This window comes from Bos taurus, chromosome 22 (genome assembly GCF_002263795.3).
Source record: "Bos taurus isolate L1 Dominette 01449 registration number 42190680 breed Hereford chromosome 22, ARS-UCD2.0, whole genome shotgun sequence".
Classification (NCBI taxonomy): Eukaryota; Metazoa; Chordata; class Mammalia; order Artiodactyla; family Bovidae; genus Bos; species Bos taurus.
The window spans coordinates 5,198,077-5,220,766 of NC_037349.1; the positions used below are offsets into that span (position 1 = coordinate 5,198,077).

At 40.7% G+C, this 22,690-nt stretch overlaps 1 protein-coding gene across 4 annotated transcripts in view; it reads right to left on the reverse strand.

The window, feature by feature from the left end:
- Positions 1–11,167: 11,167 nt before the first annotated feature.
- The window catches only part of GADL1 (glutamate decarboxylase like 1), a 194,179-nt gene continuing 182,656 nt past the window's right edge, over positions 11,168–22,690 (reverse strand). For 3 of the 4 annotated variants that reach the window (XM_010817522.4, XM_010817525.4, XM_010817523.4), the window contains one exon: positions 11,168–12,994. In XM_010817522.4, coding sequence (XP_010815824.2) covers positions 12,821–12,994 — 174 coding nt within the window. In that variant the 3' untranslated portion in view covers positions 11,168–12,820. The remainder of the gene's footprint in view (positions 12,995–22,690) is intronic. The other variant, NM_001102281.2, reaches the window with a different exon arrangement.

A 22,690-nucleotide genomic window follows, 5' to 3' on the forward strand; every position in this document is an offset into this window, starting at 1 on the left:
AAAACTCCTAGAGGAAAACATAGGCAAAACACTCTCTGACACAAATTACAGCAGGATCTTCTATGATCCACCTCCCAGAGTAATGGAAATAAAAGCAAAAATTTAAAAATGGGACCTAATTAAAATTAAAAGCTTTTGCACAACGAAGGAAACTATAAGCAAGATGAAAAGACAGCCTTCAGAATGTGAGAAAATAATAGCAAATGAAGCAACTGACAAAGAATTAATCTCAAAAATATACAAGCAGCTCCTGCAGCTCAATTCCAGAAAAATAAACAACCCAATCAAAAAATGGGCCAAAAAACTAAACAGACATTTCTCCAAAGAAGACATACAGATGGCTAACAAATGCATGAAAAGATGCTCAACATCATTCATTATCAGAGAAATGCAAATCAAACCCACAATGAGGTACCATTTCACGCCAGTCAGAATGGCTGTGATCCAAGTCTATAAGCAATAAATGCTGGAGAGGGTGCGGAGAGAAGGGAACCCTCTTACACTGTTGGTGGGAATGCAAACTAGTACAGCCACTATGGAGAACAGTGTGGAGATTCCTCAAAAACCTAGAAACAGAACTGCCGTATGACCCAACAATCCCACTGCTGGGCATACACACCAAGGAAACCAGAATTGAAAGAGACACGTGTACCCCAATGTTCATTGCAGCACTGTTTACAATAGCCAGGACATGGATGCAACCTAGATGTCCACTGGCAGACGAATGGATAAGAAAGCTGTGGTACATATACACAATGGAGTATTACTCATCTATTAAAAAGAATGTATTTTCATCAGTTCTAATAAGGTGGATGAAACTGGAGCCTATTATACAGAGTGAAGTAAGTCAGAAAGAAAAACACCAATAGTACATTAATGCATATATATGGAATTTATAAAGATGGTAACGATAACCCTGTATGTGAGACAGCAAAAGAGACACAGATGTAAAGAACAGATTTTTGGACTCTGTGGGAGAAGGTGAGGGTGGGATGACTTGAGAGAATAGCACTGAAACATGTATATTATCATATGTGAAACAGATCGTCAGTCCAGGTTCAATGCATGAGGCAGGGTTCTCAGGGCTGGTGCACTGGGATGACCCTGAGGGATGGAATGGGGAGGGAGGTGGGAAGGGGGTTCAGGATGGGGAACACATGTACACCCATGGCTGATTCATGTCAGTGTATGGCAAAAAACCCACTACAACATTGTAAAGTAATTAGCCTCCAATTAAAATAAATAAATTTAAAAAAAGAAATTGCAACTTAGAGTCTGCAACCATGGCAAGCCACATGCAAGTCCCTTGCACAGCAAGGAGAGGAGAACTCTTTTAAAGTGGGGTAAGGGGGAAGAGGAAGTGGGAGATACAATCTATTAGGTGTAAGATAGGCTCAAGGATACAACACAGGGAATGCAGCCAACATTTCTATACAAGCTATAATTTTTTTAATTAAAAAATAAAGAGAGAAAAGGCAGTTAAAGGAGCTATAGTAAACAAAGAGTCCACTGGAGAAATTAAGATTTTTGAATAACTGTGGCTTTTCATTGGCTGAGTTGTGACAGGCTCTCATTGGTTAACCCCTTTCCAGGCATAAAGAAATAGTTTTTTTCTGGACTCTGCTATGGTCATAGGATGTGAGAGCTCACCCTTCTGGCCTTTTGGCTTTATTTTAATTGATGTTCTTCTTTATTAATGTTGATGGCTATAATCATCATCAGAATAAAGAGTCCAGATTCAAGACAGTAAATCAATAAGGCAACAGAGATCCTAAATGATACAACAGAACAGTTAGACTTAATTGATATCTTCGGGATATGATATTCAAAAAAAGCAGAATACACATTCTATTCAAGTGGAAACATTTTCAAAAAGGAAACATTCTCTAGGATTTTCCATGTGTATGTTTTGAGTACAAAACAAGCCTCAACAAATTTAAGATTATAGAAAATATTTTAAGCATCTTTTCTGACCCACAATAGCATGATGCTAGAAATCAACCACAGGAAAAACAAGAAAAAATTTACATGGAAACTAAGCAATATGCTACTAAAAACCAATGGGTCAACAATGAAATAAAAGAGGAAATTTAAAATATTAATACCTTGAGACAAATGACAATGAAAACACACCATACAAAATATACAGGATGCAACAAAAGCAGTTCTTACAGAGACGTTTATATGGGTCTTCTTTAAGAAACAAGAAAAATCTCAAATACACCAAGCTACCACCTAAAAGAATCAGAAAGAGAAGAACAAACAAACCCTAAAGTCAGAAGAAAGAAGGAGATAACACAGATCAGAGAGGAAATAAAGAAAATACAGATTGAAAAAGCAATAGAAGAAATAAAACTAAGAGGCGGTTCTTTGAAAGGGTAAAGAAAACTGACGAACCTCTGGCCAGGCTCACCAAGAAGAAAAGAGAGAAGATTCAAATAAACAACATAGGAAATGAAAGAGGAGAAATTACAACGGATACCACAGAAATACAAAAAAAAAAAAAAAATCCACAACAGAATACTATGAACAGTTACATGCCAGCAAATCTGACAACCTAGAAGAAACAGACAATTTTCTAGACATATACAAGCCCACCAAAATTGAGTCAGGAAGAAACAGATAACTTGAGTAGGTCAATCATTAGAAATGAAATAGAATCCATAATTTAAAAAAAAAAAAAAAAAAAAACCCTCCTTTCAAACGAAAGTATAGGACCAGATGGCTTCACTGGGGAATTCTACCAAACATACAAAGAACTTATATTGATCCTTCTCAAACTCTTCCAAAAGATTGAAGAGGAAAGAACACTCCCAGAGACATTCTATGAACCCACCATCACCCTGACACCAAAATCAGACAAAGAACCATGAAAAAGGAAAATTTCAGGCCGATATCTTTGTTGAATATAGACGTAAAAATTCTCAATAAAATATTAGCAGCACATGAAAAAGGTCATACACCACAACCAAGCTGGATCCATTCCAGCATCACAAGGTTGGGTCAACATATGTAAATAATCAGTGTGATACACAGTATCAACAAATGAAATGAGAAAAACCGTATGATCAACTCCACAGATACAGAAAAAGCACTTGACAAAATTCAACGTCCATTCATGATAAAACTGTTGTGAAAATGGATATGGGGGAACATATCTCCATGTAATAAAAGCCATTTATGACAAACCCAGAGCCAATATAATACTCAATGATAATAAGCTGAAAGCCTTCCTGCTGAAATGTGGAATAAGACAAGGATACCTACACTCACCACTTCTCTTCAACACAGTATTGGAATTTTGATTGCAGCAATTAAACAAGAAAAAGAAATAAAAGGTATTCAAATTGTTAAGAGGTAAAATTGTTATTATACACAGATGACAAAATACTAGATAGAGAAAATCCTAAACACTCCACACAGAAACTACTAGAACTGATAAAATTCTGCAAGGTAGCAAGATATAAGATTAACATACACAAATTTCTTTAACAATGAAATATCAAAAAGGGAATGTAAACAAACAATCCCTTTTAAAAACACGTAAAACATACTTAGAAATAAACCTCACCAAGGTGGTAGAAGACTTATATGCTGATAACTACAAAACATTCATAAAGGAAATTAAAGTTGATTCAAAGAAATGGAAACATATCCCATGCTCTTGGACTGGAAAAATTAATATTGTTAAAGTGGTGATAGTACCCAGAGCAATCTACAGATTTAATGTGATTCTTATCAAATTACCCATGACATTTTTCACAGAACTGAAACAAATAATGCTAAAATTTATATGGAACCATGAGATCCAGCATTGCCAAAGAAATCCTGAGGAAAAAGAACAAAGCAGGAGGCCTAATCGCCTAGGCTTAAGACAATACTATAAAGCTATAGTAATCAAAACAGTGTGGTATTGGCACAAGCACAGACATACTGATCAACTGGCCAGAACAGAGACTCGAGAAAAAAAGCCCACACCCCTACGGTCAGTTAACCTTCAACAGAGGAGGCAAGAATATAAAATGGAAAAAAGATCGTCTCTGCAGCAAGTGATGCTGAAAAAGCTGTACTGCTGCTGCTGCTGCTAAGTCACTTCAGTCGTGTCCGACTCTGTGCGACCCCACAGACAGCAGCCCACAGGCTCCCCCGTCCCTGGGATTCTCCAGGCAAGAACACTGGAGTGGGTTGCCATTTCCTTCTCCAATGCAGGAAAGTGAAAAGTGAAGGTGAAGTTGCTCAGTCGTGTCCGACTCTTAGCGACCCCATGGACCGCAGCCCACCAGGCTCCTCCGTCCATGGGATTTTCCAGGCAAGAGTGGTGCAGTGGGGTGCCGTTGCCTTCTCTGGGAAAAGCTGTAAAGCTACATGTAAATCAATGAAGTTAGAACACATCATACACAAAAATACACTCAAAACGGCATAACAACTGAAGCCTAAGGCATGATACCATAAAACTCCTAGAAGAGATCATAGGTGAAACATTCTCTGACATTGTACCAATGTTTTCTTAGGTCAGTCTCTCAAGGCAATAGAAAATTAAAACAAAAATAAACAAATAGGACCTAATCAAACTTAGAAGCTTTTGCAAAGCAAAGGAAACCATAAACAAAAACCCAACCTATGGAATAGGAGAAAATATTTGCAAACAATGTGACTGACAAGAGCTTTATTTCCAAAATATACAAACAGCTCATATAATTAAACAATAAAACAACAAAAAAAAACCAACTGGAAAATGGGCAAATGACCTAAATAGACATTTCTCCAAAGGAGACATACAGGTGGCCAATAGACACATGAAAAAGATGCTCAACATCACTAATTGTTACAGAAATGCACATCAAAACTACACTGAGGTACTACCTCACACCAGTCAGAATGCCCATCATTAAAATGTCTACAGGTAACAATTGCTGGAGAGGGTGTGGAGAAACGGGAAACCTCCTACACTGTTGGTGGGAATGTAAATTGGAGCACTGTTGATAACAATTTGGAGGTTCCTCAAAAAACTAAAAATAGAGTTGCCACATGATCCAACAATCCCACTCCTGGGCATATATCCAGATAAGACTATAATTCAAAAAGATACATGTTCACAGCAGCACTATTTTCAACAGCCGAGACTTGAAAGCAACCTAAATGTCCATTCAACAAGTGAGTGGCTGAAGAGGATATGGTACACATATACAATGGAATATTACTCAGCCATAAAAAAGAACAAATAATGCCATTTGCAGCAGCAAAGATGGACCTAGACGGAGAAGGAAATGGCACCCGCTCCAGCGTTCTTGCCTGGAGAATCCCAGGGACGGGGGAGCCTGCTGGGCTGCCGTCTGTGGGGTCGCACAGAGTCAGACACGACTGAAGCGATTTAGCGGCAGTAGCAGATGGACCTAGGAATGATCATACTAAGTAAATTTAGTCAGAAAGAGAAAGACAAATAACATATGGTATCACTTACACATGAACCTAAAACCTGACACAGATGAGCCTATGTACAAAACAGCAACAGCCTCACGGATGTAGAGAGCAGACTCGTGGTTGCCACGGGGGAGGCTGGAGGGGGAGGCCAGGGTTAGCAGGAGTAAGCCTTTATATACAGGATGGATAAACAACGAGGGCCTACTAGAGAGCACAGGGAACTGCACTCAATATCCTGTGATAAACCATAATGGAAAATAAGAACATAGAAAAGTTTTCTCTGATAAGCCCATCTACATTAATCTGCAGGGGGAAACCATTCTCTTTTCCTGCAGGAGCACATATACTAACCAGAATAAGTGACATTTCAGTTTGTAACACATGCTTTAAGAAGGTAACTTAAGAGCTTTCTCTAAGACATGAATTAGTTATGCTTTATGTATGTATCCAGGAGTTCCCCAAATAAAGAAGTTATATCCAAAGGCAAACTAGCATACCTACTGGCCAATCCTCCTGCCATGATAATTAACTACTATGTGCTAGGCCCCGGATATTACAGTTCAATTTTCTAATGCATAGAGATAGATAATTATAAATAGTGATACATGTATTTTGAGAGAAATATAGAGAGCTTATATTGGGGCAGACCCCCTTTGGGGTGGGTGGAAGGCAGGCAGAGAACATCCCTAACAAACAAAGAATCGAGCTGAGATCTGAACTGTAGGCAGAAATTTCGCTGGGGGGTCGGGGGGCAGCATTGCAGGAAGAGGCAGGACCATATCCCAAGATATTCAACAGCTGGTGTAAAGAGGAGTGGTGGGATCTGAAAATAGCCCAGCTTCCAGCTCCCATCAGGGCAGAGACAGTGCACAACAGCCTCAACAGGACTGGAAGGACACAGCGCCTTGGCAGCCACTTCCAGAACTTGATCTTTATCCTGGGAATTAAAACCACTTGCCTTCGTATAGCTTAACTATCGGGACTGCAATCACCTATATCAACATGATTTAGTTTTGTTCCAGGAGACTTTCGCTCAGAAAGTTCCTTGTTGTAAATCAGTGAGTGACTTTACTATTTGCTTCAGGAAATTCCTGCCAACCCACTTATCCAGACAAACACCTGACTCATCCCTTCCATCAGGATAAGAGGGTGCAGCCTGCTTATCACACGTTAACAGTTTATGTATAGAGACCTGTGCCAAGATGCTCCCCTTGCTGTACCCACCAACCCCACACTGTTACATGATGGACCATGTACCAACCAGTTTGCCTTGAAAGACCCACCTTAAGCCACCTGAGTGCACACACCAGAACCCTGTAAACAGGCATCTCCAGCCCCTGATTCCAAGACCCCACTGAGGCTCACTCAGGGCAGTGTTGGCCCCTATTCAGTCAGGCTAATAAATTTTTAATTAGCTTTCCTTGACCAATAGCTTTCCTAAAGGTCTTTTGCAGAGTTTGTTATTGTCAATCCTAATAGCAAACAAAGTGAGAGATAGGATCAGTCTGTGTTTTAATCTGGTTGTAGTTTGGTGAGCAGACGGGACAAAGTCCAGAACCAATGCGTAGACGCAGTAAGCAGGCTACAACTGTAGTCCAGAGGAGAGGTGAGAGGAGTTTGGAATTTGGCCATGACAATGGAGCTGGGATAAGTGGATGGGCTGCAGACAGGTTTTGCAGGTGAATCCAACAAGGTCTGCTAATAGGCTAGACAGTGGGGGAAAGGCAGAGACAGAGATATAAGGCGTCATTTGTAAATGTTGGTTTGCCAAACTAGATAGAAAACGATGTCATTCACTGAGATGGAAACACAGACAAAGGAACTCGTTTGAGGGGGGATGTGGGGCTGGGGATAGAAAACCTTGAGTCAGTTTTGAGTTTGGTGAGACCACTGAGTGATGTCAAGTAAGCCTGTGTGCATGTAGACATGGAACTCGCAAAGGTCTAGGAAGAAAGCAACGGCCAAACACTCAAAATATTCTCACCTCCGCTGCTGCTGCTGCTGCTAAATCGCTTCAGTCGTGTCCGACTCTGTGCGACCCATAGACAGCAGCCCACCAGGCTCCTCCGTCCCTGGGTTTCTCCAGGCAAGAACACTGGAGTGGGTTGCCATTTCCTTCTCCAAAGCATGAAAGTGAAAAGTGAAAGTGAAGTCGCTCAGTCATGTCCAACTCTTAGTGACCCCATGGACTGCAGCCCACCAGGCTCCTCCGTCCATGGGATTTTCCAGGCAAGAGTACTGGAGTGGGCTGCCATTGCCCTCTCCCACCTCTGCTGGGGTCCCTGTAAAAAAAATTACTGTTTCAAATCAGAAGGACCTCTAGACTGTTACCCTCCAACTTCAGTGGCAAAAAACAGACAGGAAAATTCCTATCTTCTGGTTTGAAAAATGGGATATGACAGTATGATATAATTATTGCCTCTTCAGTTCAGTTCAGTCACTCAGTCGTGTCCGACTCTTTGAGACCCCATGGACTGCAGCACGCCAGGCCTCCCTGTCCATCACCAACTCCCAGAGTTCACCCAAACCCATGTCCATTGAGTCAGTGATGCCATCCAATCATCTCATCCTCTGTCATCCCCTTCTCCTCCTGCCCTCGAGCTTTCCCAGCATCAGGATCTTTTCCAATGAGTCAACTCTTTGCATCAGGTGGCCAGTGTATTGGAGTTTCAGCTTCAACATCAGAAGGCAATAATGAGAACCCGGTTCTCGATGCTTTGTTTGCCTGGTGACTGTGGGACATCAGGCACAGTCAGGTGGCAAGATTAGTCCAAGGTGACCCTCTTCTGTCCATACATTTTCAGCAGCAAAGTGAGGACGTTTACAACCTGGGCTCTGGGGAGAGGTGGACTTAGGCTTGACTCTGGGGTCTACCACTCAGTAGTCTGATAATCTTGGAGAACTTTCTCACACAGTTTGAATGCCAGTTTCCTCAAATGAAAACTGAGGATAAGACTCCCACCTTGATGGAGTTTTGTGAGATGTGAATAAGACCATGTAAATGCACTAGCTGGCATGCAGTATGGACTCAGTAAATGTTAGTGATTGTCACCATCCTTGGTCTTCTGCATTAGAGGAGGCTCAAACTTGTGGAGTTTGCCGTGAGAAACACCACAGCTGCAGGACTAATCGAATAAAGGAACAGAAAACCTCCATCATTTTTCTCCTTTTGGCTATGGCACTCCACATACTCCCCCCACTCCACAGGCCTTTATTTTAAGGGTCTTGGTGTCCAGTGCTTCCCTGGTTCAGTCTCGTGTCCTCTGGAAGTTGAGACTCATAAGTAATGTCTTGTATGTATCTGGTTGGCTGACATACGGACAGCTCATATTGTATGTGACTAAAACCAGGAAGAGCTTCTCTTCTTACAGCCTTCATCCCAGGAGCTGGCAAGTCCTTTCTTAAAGTTGTTCAGGCCAAAGATAAGTGAGACTATCCTTGATTTCTCCCCCTTTTTTAAATACTCAACTCCAGCAGCCAAACCTACGGTCCACCTTTCAACACCTCCAGGATTACAGCCCTTTCCACCACTTCTCTCACTACTCCTCTAGCATAAATGACCATGGTTCCTTGCTTGCACTATTGCAATTGCCCCCTATTTGAACTCCCTGAGCCCACCCTTGCCCACACACACCCTGTTCTTCAAACAGTAGTCAGAGTGATCCTCTGAAAATAGAAGCTGAATCATGTCAATACCCTGCTCGGATGCTCCTATGTATATCCGTCTGAGTCCCACCTACACAGCCCATTATTCTGACTCCTAGAGGCGTCCCTGACTCCTTTGCCCCATCCTGACGACCACTCACCCCACTGTTCCCTTCATTCCAGCCACACTGCCTTCATGCTGGTCTTTGGATGGACCCCAAGCCTTCAGCTGAGCAAGCCCTCCACCTGGAACACCCTGTCCCCAGATAGCCACAGGGCTCTCCCCACTTCCCTGACCTCTGTGCAGAGGTTCCCTCGTCAAAGAGGCTCTGCCTAACCGACTTCTCTCTAGCAGCCAAGTCCATCCTCAGTGACACCACGCTCCACCCCCTCACTCTCTTTTTCTTAAAATATACCTTGCCACCTGCTTTATACTAAAAAGCAGAGACATCACTTTGCCGACAAAGATCTCTATAGTCAAAGCTATGCTTTTTCCAGTAGTCATGTATTGATGTGAGAGTTGGACCATATAGAAGGCTGAGTGCCAAATAGTTGAGCTTTTCAAAACTGTGGTGCTGGAGAAGACTCTTGAGTCCCTTGGACAGCAAGGAGATCAAACCAGTCAATTCTAAAGGAAATCAATCTTGAATACTCATTGGAAGGATGGATGCAGAAGCTGAAGCTTCAGTACTCTGGCCACCTGATGCGAAGAGCTGACTCATTAGAAAAGACCCTGATGCTGGAGAAGACTGAGGGCAGGAAGAGAAGGAGATGACAGAGGATGAAGTGGTTGGATGGCATCACCGACTCAATAGACATGAGTCTCAGCAAGCTCCAGGAGATGGTGAAGGACAGGGAAGCCTGACATGCTATAGTCCATGGGGTCACAAAGAGTCGGACACAACTTAGTCACTGAACAGCAACAACAACCTGGCTTGTTACAGGTTGGCTTGTTGACTATCCACTCTTCACATGAGCAGGGACTTTTGCTGCTTCACTCACTGTGCATCCCCCCATACCTAGATAATGGCCTGGGACAGTAGGCCCACTAGCAATATGTTTAAAGGTCGAATGAATTACAATTAACCTTTTATCAAAAGGGCTTCCCTAGTAGCTCAGCTGGTAAAAAAAAATCCACCTGCAATGCAGGAGACCCTGGTTCGATTCCTGGGTCAGGAAGATCTGCCACAGAAGGGAATGGCTTCCCACTCTAGTATTCTGACCTAGAGAATTCCATGGATTGTGTAGACTATGGGAGTCGTGAAGAGTCACACACGACTGAGCGACTTTCACTTTCACTTTTATCAAAAAATGTTTCTCAATCATTCAGTCAAATATCTGATTGGGGGATGGTATGTCTGTACATTTTAAGGAGAAAGAAGTGGGATGTTTGAAGTACCTGGTAGCATTATTCTTCCCCACTGAGCAAGAAACTGTCTCCTCACAAAAGAAGGCCTGACAGGAGTTGAACTGGGGCTGTGGGGTCTCCCGTGGCCTGCCCAGATGAAGACAGACTGAACGAGAGGCACACCCACACTGGTTATAACTGGTTTCATGTAAGGTGTTAACTAAAAAACAGACCACTTCCAACCTGCTCTCAATGATTTAACTAAAACACCAACAGAGCCCAATTCACGTACTGGCACCAAATAAGCTAATTTATGAAAGAGAAACAGACTCACAGATTTATATAGAAAACAAACTTAAGGTTACCAAAGGGGGAAGGTGGGGGGAGCATAAACTACGAGTTTGTGATTAACATATGCACACTAATATACATATGTGTGTGTGTGTACAACAGATAATCAACTGTGCTCAACACTGTAATAACCTATATGGGAAAAGAATCCAAAAAATTACATATATATATATATATATATATATATATATATATATAACTGAATCAAGCTGCTGAATCAATCAACCTGCCACAAACAACACTGTAAATCAACTATATTCCAATATAATAAAAAGTTTTCAAAAGATTTTAACACCTAAAAAATTCAAATGATTATGTATTGCTTACAAAATAAATAACTAACATGTATTGGTACAATCCAGTGAAGAGGGAAAGACAGGAAAAGAAAAGCCAAACACACTGTGTGCTCACATTGCTTTTTTATTTCATTAAACCCAAATTATTGCAAACATCAGTTTCAGAACATTTTAGGGAGATGTTTAAACAAAGAGGCAACAAGAGATGCAATACACATACCACAGATTAAAGTAGTTCAGAGAAAGTTTAAAATATTCTTTGACCGATGGAGATACTGAGAAACCATACACTCTAAAATGAAAATACAGAATACAAGGAAATAGTACATATCTGCTTTTTAACTCTTCAAAATTTAAATGGTGCAGGTTAGTGAAGGCGTACGAGATGGGTACTGAACACGCTAAGCCTAACGTCTGAACACTCAGTCACGTGCCTTCCAAAGCGGAGCTCTAACCAGAGGTGTAACTGCCTTGTCGACCTCTGCTCCCGTCTAATACCTGAACACTCTCCATCCCCTGCCTTCCAGAGGGGAGCTCTAATGAGAGTCATAATTGTACCTTGTTGACCCCTACTCCCACACCTCTGAATTCTGTTTATTTCTTAGTCAAAGGAAATTCTGATAGAGATCTAGGACCAGGATTAGAGACAGAATTACAATTATCCACTCCCAGGATAAATGGCGGAGGTGTGTGCCCCAAAAGACCTCTAATTCCCTGATTCTCTGCCCAATATAAACCCTTTAATAGTCTACACTGCCATTTTAAAGCTTGAGAAAGGGAATGTCGTATAACCCTGGACTTCATTCTCGTTATTTCCTACAAGCAGAGATCAAGATAAGAAAGGAGCCCCTCAAGCTAAGAGGCATCTAATTAGAGACATGTATATCTAACATGTACTCCCAATTAATGACATGAACAATTTTGGGAAATGAATTAGGGACACTGCTTTGATTAAAAGGCTACACTACAAAAGTCTGTGTCTTTTATCCTTAGCTCTAATTCAGATACTTTATAATAGATACTGGTTAATTTTAACTTTTGAGAATAAACATTTAGCCTGCATAAAAGATACCTTTTCATAAAGTAAACATCTTATATATAGTTTCTCTTTTAAAAACAGCTTTGCTATACTTCTGATGCCCCTAAACATTAGTACTAAGAGGCCACAGCTGCATTCTCAGAGCCACCAAAGTATCAGATATCCCTTTGCGGGCAAACACATCAGAGTGAGTAGTACTCAGTTAATTCAAAGTTGCGTTAAACTGCTGGCTCTCAGATTTTACCTTGCTTAAGAAGCACCTGGAAGGCTGCATGAAGTTCAGAGCACCCGGCTCCCCCCACCCTCCAGGGATTCTGATTCAGTGGGTCTGGGGGAAGGCTGAGGCCAGGCATTTCTAACAGGATTCCAGGGCCGCTGGTGTCTGGGTCACACCTTGTAAACCATTCTTCCACCCGCTAATTCAGCTGCTCTTTCAAGAGCAATGAGCCCAGAGCCCATGTGGTACTAAACTCTTTGGGGCTCTGTCCCAGGCGTCGTCTGAGAGAAAACCCACCTCTCACTACCTCCTTTATTGCAGCAGTAGCCCCCTGGCAACTAGAGAGTACTTAACACTACTTGCTTAGCATTTCAGTTTTGCTGGGCAAGGATGGGACATGTGTCCTACTCGCCCCAGAAGGGCTGCAGTCTGTGTGTCCCCGGATGCCCTGGACCCTTACCCTCAGGGCAGGACCCGCGCCTCTGGGGGACCCAAAGCCACAGCTACATGTCCTTCCCCAGGAGGTCTATCTCATCCAGCAGGAAGTCCATGTCCTCCCGGCTGACTTGAGGGCTGATCACCACCTGCCGGAAGAAGTTGACTTTCCCCTGGTGTGGCTGGTAGCCCAGCATGAGGCTCCCCTTCTTCATCATCCGCTCCTTAATGGCCGGGGCCACCTGCACGGGAGAGGAGGGAGACGGTGAAAGACCAGAACACTAAGTGTCACGACTGCGTCGCACCCAGGCACTGGCAGCGCACAGCGCGGCCACTGCTGCGGAAGCCACTCGCATGCACACAGCGAGGTCGGCATTAGTACCAACAACCGGCTGAGTGCTCATGGCACACGAGTAGTGATTCCAGCACCTTAGACAGATGAATTCACTTAATCTTCACAGTAAGTCCACGCAAGAGATACTATTAACATGCCTTTTCTAGGTGAGGAAATTGAGGTGCATGGAGATTAAATAAATAGCCTGAGCTGAAATTTAAAACCAAATAGTCCCACCCAAGTCCTTGCTCAGAACCTTAAATCACAATGCAACACTGTCGCATTGAAAACAAACCAGTGTCCGCAGGGGTCACACTTTCAAAGGTGTCAAATGTTACATACCAAATTGTCAGAACTAAAAAATACTTCCGGGAACTCAAATAAAGATTAGTCAGAGATGGATAAAAATCACCCAAAATAACAGCCGTGCCTTGACAGTCTACCAAGGAAAACACTGAAACAGGCGCGATGTGCAGTTCTATTTTGAAGACTACGTTTATTAGCTTATTCATAGGACATATTGGTTTATTAATAGTAAATAGAAACACTGTGTCCTTTATTAAGAGTGTACAGTTGGTAATAAAATAGGAACTACATATTTGAAGGACTTCTGGTGAACACAGGGAGAACAGGCCATGAACATCCAAAGGCACAAATTTTTCTACTTCTCCATTTCCATTTTAACTCACAGCTGCTGAGCATGTCCTAAGTGAATATGGGGAGAGAGACTGGAAGGAGTGTGTGTTCTCTCTTGTCAGGACATGGAGTTAACTAATAGGGAGAAACACATACGTAGCTAAAGTCAGACGCAGTGTGGTATAAGATGCCTGAGGTGAGAAGCATGAACCTCCGTTCCCAGGACTCTTCTCAGAGTGTGACCACCCCACCCCACCCCACCCAGCACCACTCTGGTTTGAACCACACCTATGATTTGTCAGGTACTTCCCTGAAGACATGCCAAACTGCTTTATCCAGCTCTCAACTTAGGGATCTGTTCCAAGCTTCTGGGAAGATAAATGCTTCAGACCTCTGGAGATCTATGTTGGACTCAACTAGAGTCTTATCAAGGGATGTCCAAGGGTCCTTTTCCCTAAAGGATTTTTTCATCATATGCTAATTTTAGACCCTAAATCTTATAACACATGGACCATAACCTGCTTAAAACAGCAAAAGCAGAGATCTACTAAGCTCAATCACACTGTCATTCCAGTGAAGGACTGAATGTCTCTCATGGTATGAGGAACATAGAAAGAAAATACATGAGTTCTAACAAAAAAATAAATGTAGAAAAAGAAGATGAAGTCAGAGGTCATGTAAGTGAAAAAATACAGACCATAAGATTCTATACATTTTGGGAAATGTGTCAGAAATTTTATCGTGAACTTTTTAGAGATGAGGAAAACAGCTGAATCAGTACCACCTCCATCCTCTTTGCATAACTTAGAGACAAAAGTCCAGTGGATTATGAAGCTGGTCGGTAACTCTATGCATGTCCATTTGAAACCCTTCAGCTTTTATGCTCTTAGTATCAGTTTTCTTCCAAAATTGTTCATGCAAGTACCATGTCTTATTAGATTATAAAATCTAGTGAAATAACACATAAGCAAATCAAAGTGAAGAAGAGTGTTTTCCATAAAAACTAAGTTGAATCCTTCGGAAAGACCAGATAAGGGGGAAGAGGGGACTGCCAAACATTGCTGCTATCGAGTTAGGCGTGATGGAAGAACTATAAAAGCTTCACAACAAAGCTTTGTGCGTCCAGGCCAAGTCTGCACACAGGTGGCTGCCCAGGTGCTGAGCACGCTCTCCATATAAAGACTCCTGAGCTGGAAATGACAGATGATTCCTGAAGAGTGTAGTTTAGGCAAGAACTCTCTGAGCATCAGACTTCTGCTCAAGACCAGCCTCACTGGCTCTTGGAAATTGTCACTTGATGGGAAAAAAAAATTCTATCAAAAGATGTAGAAATTGAAATGCACATAGATGTGTTTTAAGTTAAAATATTTAAGTTACGTATGCATCACATTTTTTTCTAGGATTATTTGCTTTAACTTGACCAATCTGCATTCCCTTAGGTAGGTAGGCTTCCAGTGCAGCTGGGAATGTGAATGTGCATGTATGTGCATGTCTGTATGTACATGCATGTGTGTATTCATGTATGTGTACACACATGCACTTGTGCCTATGTGCGTACCTGTGGGTATATGTGGGCGTGCACATGTGTGCATGCATCGTGTGCATGCATGTGTGTGCATGTGCATGCATAATCACATGTAATTTAAACTTCCAACCCCCATCTGTCATGTACAGCTCTTACAGTCCTTCCTATTCAGTCATGGGGCAGTGCAGAACTGTGGGCTGACTCAGGCTCACGCCAAAGGCACATTTGTTTCTCACTCCCAGAGTGAGAGGGCTCTTGCCTGTAAGCTGCAGGTGTGAGGTAGGTATGAGAGAGCATCACCACAGTGCCTGTGCTCACCAACCCCAGGAAGACCTGGTCCATGTGGACAAAGGTCTGCCCAGGAGAGGCACAGACTATCAGTTTTAGAGCTAACAGCTTGTAGCTCTGTAGATTTTTTTTTTTTTTAATAAAAACATCCCTTCTATTTACCTCCATCTTCCTCTAGGTACCCAGGGTATAACCTGCTCTGGCTTATAGCCAATTTTAAATTTAAAACAGGCATGTTCTTGGCTCAAACTTAATTTGCATTGTCTATTCCTGTTTACTTTTCCTCTATTTTTCTTCCCCAAATGATAATTTATGCCTTACCTTTGGAGAGCAGTAGAATTCTGATTCTGGCCCCTAATGTTTTCAGGGGCTCACAGGAGACACTTATCGAAATGAATGTCAGGTCTGCATTTCTTGTAAGCAAACCCAAAACACCTTCTAACATGAGCAAGGAAGGTAAAACTAAGAGGGCCACTTGGATGTTTTAATATAAAAATATTTTTAATCTTTAAATTCTTATTCCTTGTAAGACATAAAAATGTGCTTTCATGGGCAGAACACATGGCCTATGGACCAAACTTCTGAGACAAATTTTGTCACAGATTTTCAAAAATTATAAAGAAATGACTATCTGTGTGAGTCAGAGAACCAGCTAAGTAAGGGTTTGGCAGTAACAGCACACATCTTATCTTTGTACCCATGAATATAAGCTTAATGCCTATAGGTAATTTCCCCAGGCCAAGAGGGGAAAACTATCCTTGTTTATGAATACTTCATGGAAAAAGTAAACTGTAAGCAACACCTGCCACAAACTGTATCGGTAACAGTAGTATCGACTGTTACTGTTGTGGCGGTGGTTGTACTGTTAAATATTTTACCAACTCTAAAATCTGCAATGTGCTTTCATGTCTCTCGTTCTCATGAACCCAAATTAAAAAAGAATCCACATTCTAGCAATTTAGAGACCAAGAATGTTCTTGTTAACAGCCAGCTTGTCACCTTTGAACCTAAAAACAAAAAAACAAACAAAAAAACAAAACCAAAAAAAACACTTCCTATTTATAGAGCTTCAGGCATAATCCAGCACTGGGCAACTCAGAATATTCTCTTTTGCTGATCACAGCAGAGCAACAGTCCTAATCCGACAGGATGGAATATTCACAAGGGAAAGAAAATATGCACAAACTAAATGTAAGCATTCGAATCTCGGAATCTCACCTCTAAATGGAGCACACACGGAGGAAAGCAATTTGGCGGGAATAAGATTGCTTTCCAGCTCTCAATTATCTTACTGCTGGTTTTCCTTCAAATTGTAAATCAAATTCTTTTCTCATGCCTCAGTGCATTTGTCCCTGCATCTTAAGTGGAGGAAGATCCTGACATTTCTATTTGGTTGCACAGGAACTTAATCGACACATTTCTGTAGGATTGCTGTCCTCCCCCCACCCCCGCCCCTACCTTAAACTATGTTTCAGCAGTGATTTAGCCATTTAAATAGAATTCTGTTGTCACACCCCTGCCACATAAAGCAGTATCTGGTATTTAAAAGTTGTTTAAACCCAAAGGAAAAAAAAAGACAACTCTCTCCTTCTGGTCAAGCACAGTAATTTGATAGCAAATAACTGACCAGGTGTTACCACAGCCTTTTATTAAAATAAAATTGTCATGTCTGTAAAATGACAAAAGAAAACGTGTAGCTTATTTAATATTAAGCAACATGTTTATTTCCCAATATACAGTGTTTCTTAAACTCTCTGTAAGGAAGTTCATTTTTTCCAGTCCATTACAGACATACATTTGTGAAATGCAATAAAAGTGAATTACTAAATAAAAATGAAATAAAAAAGACATAAAAACAAGGTCCTTTTGTCTAGCACAGGGAACTATACTTAATATCCTGTGATAAACCATAATAGAATAGAATATGAAAAATAACATATATATACATAACTGAGTCATTTTTATATAGCAGAAATTAATATAACATTGTAAATCAACTATACTCCAATAAAATGAATTTTAAAATTTTTTAAAAGATAAAAAAAGTAAGAAGGTTTAAAAAAAAGACAAAAATACAAGCTAAATTAAGTTTTAAAAATCAATAGTAAAGTTACTATTACAATAGTTACAGCTATTACAATAGTTTCTGAACAGTTACTCTGGATTCCCATACTTTTTTTGTCTCAGACTGGTAACACCCAGCTCATGTACCTGCAGGGGGCTAGGCACCACATTTTGAGGACTGAAGCTCTGTTTTACTTCCCTCGGTTCCTTAGGGGTGTACATCATTTTAGTTATGAATCTTGGTGTTATTCTGCATACTTACTTCTGCATCCTGGCATACTCTCCATACCATTCTGAGACATGTTTCTGTTTTTCACTATGCCACTGGTGCCATAGCTTATCTAAATATGTCCCACTTGTTGAATCTTGGAGCTGCTCCAGTTTAAATGGCATTTCCGTGAAATGATGAACCTAATTGTGAAACCTCTAAATCAGTTCTTCAAAGTCTGGTTCAGAGATTATAAGAGTAAATGTCTCAAAAGCTTCTAGACTTCAGGATCTTTATACAACTTTTCCCATCATTTGCTATAGGAGTGAGTTAGTCACGTTTTTACCTGGAAGACATGCGCTGCACAACACCCAGAGTGACTGAGAAGATACGCCCGTAATTAAAGGAAGTGATCCTTTCCAGCAAATGCAAGACACGAAGACTACATACATGTCTGCTGTGACTCTAAGACAGCAGCATCATTCAGAGCTTCTAATAGATCTAGCGAGATCTGTGTGCTAAATTCTCCCCTGAATTGATGTTCTTCAGACTCAATTTTAGAGTTGTTTTTTCAACTTCATTTTAATTACATCTTCATTCGCTAATCTCCAAAGATTCTTTGAGCAGTAGGAGGCTAAACTCATAATAACTTGAACATCTTGTGGGTAGAGCATGGGGTGGAAAGGTGGACTAAAAAACTGGAGAATACATTTTAAGAGTTATATTGTAACTGATACTTTTTCTGGGATTATCTTGTCTAAAAGAGAGCTAGTTGTATTGAATGCAGAAAATTATCTACATTTTGTTCTATGAAAGTCACTTGAAAGAGTTTTTTTATTTCTTTACATTAATATTTACATTAAATTTCACACATCTTTGGCCTCTTCTGTATTTCCCAGAACAGAGTTTATAGCCATACCAAAGCCACTCATTACAACACATGGTTAAGGAAATTAACACCAAGAAAACTTTATAGTGGGTGCTTATTCAGCTGCTATGCTGAATGTTAGCTGTTCTAGCTCTAGGGTGACAAGTTTTCTTTTTTTCTGTAAAATGCCAGACAGTAAATATTTGGGGCTTTGTAAAGTCACACCAGCTCTGTTGCGAGCACTCCACTCTGCCACTGTATCATGAAAGCAGCCCTGGACAATATATAAACAAATGAGTACGGCTATTTAGGGACTTGATTTAGGGGCAATGAAGTTTAATATCATATGATTTCCAAATGTCATGAAATAGTAACTGCTTTTCATTATTTTTCAACTTCTTAAAAATATTAAGCCATCTGTAGCTCCTACATTGTACATAAAGAGATGATAAGCTAGATTTCGTTTTGGACATAATTTACTAATTCCTTGGTCAAAATGGAAAAAAATGTATTATGATATGTAAAATCTACCCCTTATAAAGAAAAAGTGAATGAAAATTAGATTTCACTGGGCTTCTTTCAGAAATTTTGAATTGAGCCAGGAAATGAAGAAGCTCTTCCTGGCCCTTTTTCTCCAGTAGAGCATGAACCCAGAGCCACAGATGGGTGGGCAGGGTGGCCACAGTTATTCTTGAACCATCATTAACAAGTAGCTTGCTTTATATTGTCTTCCCAAATAATCTGGGTTGTGAACTTGAGGGGAGTTCTTCTGAGTAGGATATTAACATTTAGCTCATGAAAAGAGCTGGTACAAAATGTCCACACTTGATACCTGCTACCTAACACAAAAATGTTTCCGAAACTTACAATAAGCTATATAACTCCTTTCCCCTTTAAGTTACTTTTTTGGTATAGTCTGGGGACATCCCAGATTTGTTGAGCCCAGATAGAGATGCAGTGCAGATCAAAGTCAGGGCCAGAATTCTAGTCCTGAGGAGAACTAGCATGATTGAACCATTCAGAGTGCTTGACTGGGCTTTCCAGGTGCCTTCCTTCTTCCAAGGTAAGCGCAGGCCAGCCCAATGACAATCTAGGAGGCACACAGAGCCTTCCCAGTGCAGATAAGCTGAAGGCCAACCAATCATTTAGGAAAAGCTACCCTGAAGAGATTCAGGCAGTCCCGAATGCCCTGTTTTGCTGTTGATAGAAAATAAGCTGTGAGAAAAGGGGTAGCTCCTGAATTTGTGCATGAGTTTCTCTGGAATCTGTCTCCATAACTAAAGCATCATGATGGTCCTTGCACGAGCCAGTAAATGGAAGGTGATCAGAACACCTATAACTAAATTATAGTCTAAACACAGATTTGCATCTCATTTTCCTCTCAGCATCAATTAAAAAATGAGATGTACTCCTCAGTGGAAAAGTGCTCCATCAATTTTTGATCATGAAAGAGCCCAAACATATAAAAACTTTCTAAAACTTAAAGGAACATTTTTATCTTGATTTCTTCTGACTGTACACAAGAACTGGCTTTTCCAAATTTTAAAATTTGTATGAAAACACAGAAGACTGCAAATAACCAAAGCTCTCCTGAGAAAGAAAAACATAGCTGGAGCTATCAGGCTCCCTGACTTCAGACTATACTACAGAGCTACAGTAATCAAAACAGTATGGAACTGGCTCTGAAATAGAAATATAGATCTCTAGAACAGAACAGAAAGTCCAGAAATCAACCCATGGATCTATGATCAATTAATTTATGACAAAGTAGGCAAGAATAAATAATGGACAAAAACCAGTCTCTTTAAAAAGTGATGCTAGGAAAACTGGACAGCTATTGTAAAAGAAGAAAATTAGAACATTCTCTAACCATATACAAAAACAAATTGCAAATGCATCAAAGACCTAAATTTAAGGTTATTTACATATTATTTAATACATTTACACTATAAAGCTCAGAAAAAATATAAACAGAACACTCTGACATAAATTGCAGCTATATCTTTTTTAATCCACCTCCTAGAGTGATGAAAATAAAAACAAAAATTAAAAAAAAAAAGAATGACAATGGATAACAGTATGGAGGTTACTTAATAAACTAAAAATACAACTACCATATGACCCAGAAATCCTACTCCTGGGCATATATCCTGAGAAAACCATAATTCAAACATATTAGGCACCCCTATGTTCACTGCCACACTATTTACAATGGCCAAGACATGGAAACAACTTAGATGTCCACCAACAGATGAATGGATAAAGAAGATGTGGTATATACACACAATGGAATACTGAAGTGAAGTGAAGTCGCCCAGTTGTGTCCGACTCTTTGCGACCCCATGGGCTGTAGCCTACAAGGCTCCTCTGTCCATGGAATTTTCCAGGCAAGAGTACAGGAGTGGGTTGCCATTTCCTTCTCCAGGGGATCTTCCCGACCCAGGGACCCGGGTCTCCAGCATTGCAGGCAGACACTTTACCGTCTGAGCCACCAGGGAAGCCCCAAACTTAGTCCTGTCAGGTGAGTGTATGCTCCTCTGTTCTGTCTTGTCCACAACAAAGATTTGGAGCGACGGATATTAAAGCCCTTGGTGCGTCACAGCTCTCGGGTCTTGGACAAACCGTGTTATAGCTCTTAGACAAATCAGTGTTACAGCTCTATTTTATTTAGAAGATAGCAGGAGAATCCATCCTCGAAGCGTGAGGGCATGCCAACCCAAAGACGCGAAGAGAAGAGAGTGGAGGAGCGTGCCAGCACACGGGAGAGAGACAGCGAGCACTTTGGCTCCTCTTTTTACGTTTCTTCCTCCCCCTGGGCCTGCCCTATGCAAATTGGGCTTAGCCAGAGTGCTGTTTGTTCTACTTGAGGTCTTCACCCCGGTCCTCGGACCTTCCTTTGTTCTATTTTCGCAGGCTTTTCCCTTCCTTGTCTTTTAGCCACCGCCATTTTGGACCCTTTTTCCATATTCTAACTACCTAACGTAAGTTATGACCAACCTAGATAGCATATTTAAAAGCAGAGATATTACTTTGCCAACAAAGGTCCGTCTAGTCAAGGCTATGGTTTTTCCAGTAGTCATGTATGCATGTGAGAGTTGGACTGTGAAGAAAGCTGAGTGCTGAAGAATTGATGCTTTTGTACTGTGGTGTTGGAGAAGACTCAGCCATAAAAAACTGAAATGATGCCATTTGCAGCAGCATGGATGGACCTAGGGGTTATGATACTAAGGTAGACAGAGAAAGACAAGTATGATATCACTTCTATGCGGAATCTAAAAAAATAATACAAATGAACGTATTTACAAAACAGAAACAGATTTTAAAAACAAATTCATGGTTATCAAAAGGAAAAGGTCAGGGGGATGCATAAATTAGGAGCTATACACACTACTATACACAAAACAGATAACCAACAAGGACCTACTGTGTACTACTGTGTACAGCACAGGGAACTCAATATTCTGTAATAGCCTATATGGGAAAGAACCTTAAAAAGAATATATATATACGTGTGTGTGTGTGTGTGTGTGTGTGTCTATGCATGTTTGTATAACTGAATGGTTTTGCTATCACCTGAAACTAACACAACATTGTAAATCACCTATACAGCAATAAAATTGAAAAAAAATTTATTTTCATGGGTTTAACATATTTCTGCTATTTGGATATATGTGAAATCTATATAAATGAACACTATTATAACAGTGAAACTTTCAATCAAAAAAAAAAAAGAACTGGCTTTTCCTTTACACATGCAGTTCAAAACATATTGAAATGGATTTTGAATTCAGCTAAATATACATTCTCCAGTTTGCAACCTCTATATTACACAGGGAAGTTGTTGCTAAATGAGCAGCTATTGAAAGAAAGCATTTCCTTACAATCTAAACATGTTACAGTCCAAAGGAGAAAGTGATTTTTTAGTCTTGTACAAAAAGTTCCTTGTGGCAATGGTTAGCTTTACATCTTTTAAATGGAGTAAAATGAATCTCTCACCCATTACTAAAGTAATAGT